Here is a 6,785-nt window from a genome sequence, read left to right as displayed (position 1 = left end):
GCTCCAATCACACACAAAGGCCACAGGCCTCTGCCTGGGGGAAGGGCCCTCCAGAGCTGCTGGGTGCCCTGGGGTGCAGGCGGTCTCGGCCCCTCACCTCTGTCTCTGCACCATTCAGATAGTCGGCCATGCGCAGCAGCTCCCGGAGCTGCCCTGTCACTGAAGCCACATCCTTGCTCATGGCCAGGGCTGTGCCCAGCGCCTTGCAGAGGAAAGCCTGAAAGAGAGTGCAAGGGAGGGGTGAGCCCCAGCCTCGGGGGGGCGGTCTGTGCCATTGCTGGGGTGAAGGCCAGGCCAGCCTGGGCCAGGATCAGGACCCCTAGCTTCAGGCAGGGGCTGGCCCCGCCTGCACAGGGGGAACTGCAGGGCTTGGTTTCACTGGCGTGGGACTGCCCCAGCGCCCCCTGTCCCTCCCCAGAGCCCCCCAGCACCAGAGAGGCCTTCTCTGGGAACTGACCTTCTCCACGGAGGCGTTGGCATAGCTGCCCATCTGCTGGCCCAGCTTGTGGCTCAGATCCTGGCTCCAGCCGCCCTCTTTGCTCCTCCCCAAGGTCTTTTGGAGGAACTGTGTGGAAAGGAGCCGGGGGGAGGGGGTGAGGTTGCATTCCATATGTTTTATGGAAATATGCTTATGAGTGTGAATATGATGTAACTGAAACATGCTTTATGCAAAAGGTCTCTTGTAAGGTATCATAACAAAGGTTATAACCTACTGAATATGTTCCTCCTATTTGTATGCATGTATCATTCTTGTATCTGAAGCTAGAAATATGAAGTATAACTCTGAAGTCCTATTGCAATTATGCAAAGTGTGGGCCATTAATGGTGGTTTAGAATCTTGATGGCTCCCATTGACTAGGACAATTGGTTGTAAATGGTTTATTTACCTGCAAGCCTTCCTGTGTACATGTGGGCCAACCCAGGAAGAATGGAGACTAGGGGTCTTACAATGACATGTGACCATGTCACACGATACTGGAATCCATCTTAATCTGGTACTTTTCCATTTAGAAGGAGGGGTGGGGACTCAGAGAGACAAAAGATTCCCACCTTGTGCCAAAGCTATAAAAGGGGGTGGAGCAGGACAAAGGGGGCTGCCAGTCATGAGAAAACCCCGTACCACCTGAGATGTCTGCTGGAATTAACAAGGACTGTACCAGGGGAGAGGATTGGGCCCAGACTAGGAAGGAGTCTTGTCTGTAAAAGAAGCTTATTGGAACATCTCTGAGGATGAGATATTACCTGTAATCAGTTTCTTAATGTATTGGGCTTAGACTTGTGTGTTTTTGCTTTATTTTGCTTGGTGACTTACTTTGTTCTGGCTGTCCTGTGGCACCTTTAAGACTAACAGATGTATTGGAGCATAAGCGTTTGTGGGTGAATACCCACTTGGTCAGAGAGTCCTGTGGCACCTTTAAGACTAACAGATGTATTGGAGCATAAGCGTTCGTGGTGAATAAGCGTTCGTGGGTGAATACCCACTTGGTCAGACATGTGTCTGACCAAGTGGGTATTCACCCACAAACGCTTATGCTCCAATACATCTGTTAGTCTTAAAGGTGCCACAGGACTCTCTGTTGCTTTTTACAGATCCAGACTAACACAGCTACCCCTCTGATACTTTGTTCTGGCTGTTATTACTTGAAACCACTTAAATCCTACTCTTTATACTTAATAAAATCACTTTTGTTTATTAATAAACCCAGAGTAAGTGATTAATATGGGGGGGAGCAAACAGTGGTGCATATCTCTCTCTCAGTGTTATAGAGGACGAACAATTTATGAATTTACCCTGTATAAGCTTTATACAGAGTAAAACAGATTTATTTGGGGTTTGGATCCCATTGGGAACTGGGTGTCTGGGTGCTGGAGATAGGTGACCTGCTGAGCTATCTTCAGTTAAGTCTGCAGCTTTGGGAGCGTGGACCAGACCCTGGGTCTGTGTTGCAGCAGGCTAGTTTGTCTGGCTCAACAAGACGTGGTTCTGGAAGTCCCAAGCTGGCAGGGAAAACGGGCTCAGAGGTAATTTCAGCACATCAGGTGACAGTCCCAAGAGGATCTCTGTGACCGAACCCATCACAGGGGGTCATTTAGGGGCAGAGTCTCCTCCCCTGCTTTCACCCCCACGAGGGATCCTGGCCTCCAGCCTCCCCAGAGCCCTCCTGGCCTGCGGTCCTAGATGGAGGACACTGGGGCCAGCATTGAGTGAGCCCAGCCCAGGGGTTTCCAGCTGCCACTCCCAGTGCAGGGGCTCCCCCCACAGATAAATGCAAGGGGGGTGAGTGAGGAGGGGGCTCTCACTGCTGGGCTCTGAGGAGCTGAGCATTTTAGAACTGGCAGAGCAAGTGTGCTAAAACACCTGCTGGGGCAACTCTCCTGACTGCCAGCAGGGACAGCCCTGGCCCAGGATCTAACGCTCGTCCCAACGCTCTTTCCAGCCACACACAGGAACGCCCTTTTCAGTGAAAAGCAACCCACTCTGGGGCTGGGAAAATGAACAGAAGCCCTCGTGCTACCTCCAACAGCTTGTGTTCCCACGCGGTCTGGTCCAGAGAGAACTTGCTATGTCCTAGAGAGAGTGGTACAGAGCTGGCCATTAACCAAGCGCCCCAGGGAGGCCCTTCTGGATCCCCTTGATACATTGGCATCCTGCCCTTCCCAGGGGACCCAACACCACGGTCCCATCCACACTGAAGCTCCTGCCCTACCCACTGTGCAGGTCCCTCCATAGGGATCCCATCCGCACTGGAGTTCCTGCTCTTCCTCCCATGACAGGGGTACCCTAGTCCAATGTGGCATGGCCTCGTAGGGAAGACGTGTCCCATCTGGGTTTCCCAGGAGCCAACTCTAGCCTGTCTGGCTGCAGGGTGCTGCTGGCTGTGCCCTCAGCAGCTCTCTCCCCCACAGCTCAGCTCTGATCGCACCTCATTCTCCCAGCTCCATTCCTCACTCTGCTTGCTCACCCGTTATTTTCTTGACTCCGCTCTACAGATCCAACCCAACCCCTCCCATGGGACATCCGGGGACCTAACCATGCAGCATCAGGCTGCGGGTGTGACAATCCAAGAGGCCTCGTGCTCTCCCTGGCTCCATTGCTGCAGGCGGGAAAAGGCATTGGCAGAACGGTGCAGCCTGCTGCACTCCCTTTGCCCCATCCCAGCTGCTCCCACCCCTACCCCTTACCGTCAAGATACTGGACCATAGCTGGAATCTCCATCCACCACTGCTCTGCCTCGTCCCCATACATCTCAGGGCGCAGGGCGTTCAGCAGGAGCAGCGCAGCCACTCCGCGCCCTTCTCCCTCGAAGGGGGATGCTGACAGCACCTGAGAACGAAAAGGAGGTGATTTGCACCAGCTGAGTCTCCTCCCTACTGGGGCGGGGAGAGAACGGCCCCTGTTCAGCATGGGGACCATGCAAGAAACATGTGCTAAGCATCTTCCTCCTGAACCCGGGGCCCAGATGGTGGAGTCAGGGAGTCCCCATATGGGCAGCCCCTCGCTCCAGGGCGATGAGGACCTGAGCTTTGCAGGGGCTACTCCCCAGGGATGGGGCCCTCCCTCGGTGTGAGTCACTCACCAGGAGCCGGGCCAGCAGCTGCTGGGGCGTCGGAGATGCCACTGGGAAAAGAGGGGAAAAAGGCTGTGAGCAGGCAGGTTTGGGGCTCTGCTCTTCCAGAGCCAGTGTGCCCTCCTGATGGGGGCAGGGCCAGCTGGAGGGGAGCGGAATGGGTCAGCTGCATCTCCCCCGCTGCCCAGGCTGCTCCATGACCCCCACGCCACACAGGGGGATTGCCCGGAACCTGGCCAGGGGCAGAGCAGCAGGGCAGAGCGTGCTGGAGGCAGGGGTGGGCATGTCTGACCAGCATCAGCGCTGCAGAGCACATGCAGAGGTGCAGACATGTGGCCTTCTCCCCCAGGAATCGCCCTCACGACCCCCATGCCGCCCCTGCCTCTGCTCCCCTGATACATCCCACGGAGAACAGCTCCCATTGTGCTGTGGGAGAGGCTCCTCTAGGGGCTCCCTGGGGCCTGCTCTCCCCAGCAGATCCCCGCTGGTACCCCAGGGCCCCCATGCCCGTGATTGGGGCAGCTTGGGGCTGTGATCCCAGGGGCTGAGCATTGCTGCACTGACCTGGCTCCCTGCAGTCGTGGGCTGCTTGTCTGTGCTGCTGCCGCTGCGCGGCCAGGATCCTCAGGCAGCGGCACAGGGGGGTCATGGAATCAGTGTAAGGGGTGTGGGGAACGTACCCCAGGAGCCGTACCCAGAGCTCCTGCAGAGACGAGGGTGAGAGAGCCCAGGGCTAGGTGAATCCTGTCCCACCAGCTCCCCCACAAGCAGTCTCAGCCTGTGTCCCTGCTGGTGGACTGACTCATCACCCCTTTCAGAGCCCCTCTATGCCCCGCACTCTCACCCCCTCAGAGCCCTCCTCTGCCCTCCCCATCACCCCCTCAGACCCCCTCTATGCCCCGCACTCTCACCCCCTCAGAGCCCTCCTCTGCCCTCCCCATCACCCCCTCAGACCCCCTCTATGCCCCGCACTCTCACCCCCTCAGAGCCCAGCTCTGCCCCTCACCCTCACCCCCTCAGAGCCCCTCTATGCCCCTACCCCTCACCCCCTCCGAGCCCTGCTCTGCCCTCCCCATCACCCCCTCAGACCTCCTCTATGCCCCTCACCCTCACCCCCTCAGAGCCCAGCTCTGCCCCTCACCCTCACCCCCTCAGAGCCCAGCTCTGCCCCGCACTCTCACGCCCTCAGAGCCCTGCTCTGCCCCTCCCCCATCACCCCCCTCCAAGCCCTGCTCCCTCCCCCTCAACACCCATATGCTATCACTGTTCAATTACGGGCCAAGGCCCAATTCTGCTTCCAGTAAAATTAACAGCCTGTCCCCGGGCTCTGATTGTCCCCTTGCACTGATGTAAATCAGCAGTGACCACTGAAATCAGTCGCCCTGGCCTCCCAGGCCTGGTCCTGCTCTCACTCAGCCGGGTGTACATCCGGGGTAACGGCACTTACGCCAATGGCGTCCCTCACCTGGCTGATCCCCCTGCCCGAGGCAATGATTATTTCTAACGTGGCCAGGCTGGTTTTCTGGACCATTTTTTCCAGCAGCCCCCCCAGGGGAAGGCTCCGCATTGGACGCTCCTGGAAAAGATGAGCACAGGGTCACTCTCTGCGTGGGGGAGCAGCTCCCATGGCTGGGAGGTGGGGGGAGGGTGACGCTCCGCGTGGAGTGGGGGGAGGGTCCTGACGGCATCTCTGGGGCGAACCCATTAGCCAGGGATCTGGGGGTGAGTGCGTTCCATGCCCGGGACGAGCTGGCCAGGACTGGTTGTAAGTGGCAAAGTGCAATTTGCACCAATTTGACACTGGGGGGAGGGACTCACATGCCATGGGGATGGAGGTGAGTGGCAGGAAGAGCAACTAGTGGGAGGGGAGAAGGGGGGTGAATCCAGGTCTGATGGGCAGAGAGCTGACCTTGCCCCTTACCAGCGAGTTGGCCGACACAGCAAGCTGCAGGGCAATGTAATTGAGAGGCCATCCCTCCACCTTATCCACGTACCCTGCTGAGACCAGGGTGCCAATGGCCTGCAGGACAGCCGCCCTCACCTGCAGGGCCAGGAGGAGACACTGTCACTGGTGGTGGTGAGATATAGGGCGAGACGGCTGGCAGGAGCACAGGCACCAGCGTGTCCCTGCAGCAGTGCTGGGCACTGTCCCTGCACAGACCAGCACTAGGCCCCGCTGGACCGGAGAAGGAGACGGACAAGTTCCTGATCTCATGATAGCGTGTGATTGGCAAATCAACAGGCAAACACAGCCACCCTGGAACGTTGTGTCCCCTCACAACGCCCCAGTAAAAACTTTCTGGTCACAGTGGGAAAGCGTGGAGTTTAAGAAGGATGAAATATTGTATAGGACATGGGGAAACCAGTGGGTGATGGGTACAGGTATCCGCTGCTTGTACCAGATAGACTGAAAAAGGAGGTGCTGAGGTTATGTTATGGTCTCAAAATGGTTGCACATTCTGGGGTTGCAAAAACCTTAGCCAAGCGAAGAGAGACTTTCTATTGGGTAAAATGCAGGCAGGGGGGAGAAAATTGGTGCAGGAAATCATAGAAATCACCATGGAAATCTCAGGTTGGAAGGGACTGCAAGAAAGCATCAAATCCAGCCCCTGCGCTGTGACAGGACCAACGTGCATAGCAAAGAAGGGTCCCTCTAGAACTGGGAGAGCCCCTTTGCTGCACTAGCTCGTGGTGGCACCAGTGGAATGAATTGCCACTGACTCTGCTGGGCCCTGGCCGGAGACAGAGGCAGGCAGGCAGTCTCTGCTGGTAGCGAAGGATTGTTTCACCAAATGGCCTGAGGCTTACCCAATAAGAACTCAAGGAACTGGGACAGTAGTAGGGGTCCTAGGGACTGGATTCTTTACTGGGTTTGGGCCCGGGTGAGCTCCACACAGATCGAGGGAGGAACTTGGAATCCAGCTTGGTGAGATTCGAGGGTTCCACAAACTCACCCCAGCCCAGCCCCAGCCCCAGTCTGACAGAACGGTGGAAAGGTTCAGTGGGACTCTGGAGATCAGCGGGCTCTCTTTGCAGAACAGCACCACAGGGACTGGGACCAGCCCATTCCTTGTGACAGCCTACAGAACAGCTGTCAACTGGGGAGACTCCTGAGTCACTGGCTCCAGACCTTGCCTCACTGAGCCCCTGGGAGTCCAGAGAGAGTCCCTGCCCCAGGGGGCTAGAGCAGGATTTCCCCTGGAACCCAACGGAGAG

General features: G+C 57.2%; 1 protein-coding gene across 1 annotated transcript; it reads right to left on the bottom strand.

Moving 5' to 3' along the window:
* Window positions 1–2,459: 2,459 nt before the first annotated feature.
* Window positions 2,460–5,784, bottom strand: LOC117867676 (maestro heat-like repeat-containing protein family member 2A). Its single transcript, XM_034752897.1, has 7 exons — window positions 5,731–5,784; window positions 5,491–5,610; window positions 5,035–5,145; window positions 4,134–4,272; window positions 3,579–3,619; window positions 3,184–3,325; window positions 2,460–2,569 (listed from the first exon to the last, which is right to left on the bottom strand). Exons 1-7 carry the CDS (start codon window positions 5,782–5,784, stop codon window positions 2,460–2,462), a joined length of 717 nt encoding a protein of 238 aa, XP_034608788.1.
* Between the last annotated feature and the right edge of the window lie 1,001 nt (window positions 5,785–6,785).

The sequence above is a fragment of the Trachemys scripta genome, chromosome 18, assembly GCF_013100865.1.
Source record: "Trachemys scripta elegans isolate TJP31775 chromosome 18, CAS_Tse_1.0, whole genome shotgun sequence".
Classification (NCBI taxonomy): domain Eukaryota; kingdom Metazoa; phylum Chordata; order Testudines; family Emydidae; genus Trachemys; species Trachemys scripta.
Note: the sequence above shows the minus strand (reverse complement) of the source record. Positions and strands in the feature narration are given on the sequence as shown.

What these genes read in the sequence shown, in the direction of transcription:
- LOC117867676 (XM_034752897.1), bottom strand. Translation starts at nt 5,784, where the DNA reads ATGAGATCAGGAACTTGTCCGTCTCCTTCTCCGGTCCAGCGGGGCCTA. An exon ending in CGGGCAGGGGGATCAGCCAG is followed by an intron (nt 4,273 to 5,034) that starts GTGAGGGACGCC and finishes TCGTCTCTGCAG; the next exon opens with GAGCTCTGGGTACGGCTCCT. An exon ending in CCACGACTGCAGGGAGCCAG is followed by an intron (nt 3,620 to 4,133) that starts GTCAGTGCAGCA and finishes CTCTTTTCCCAG; the next exon opens with TGGCATCTCCGACGCCCCAG.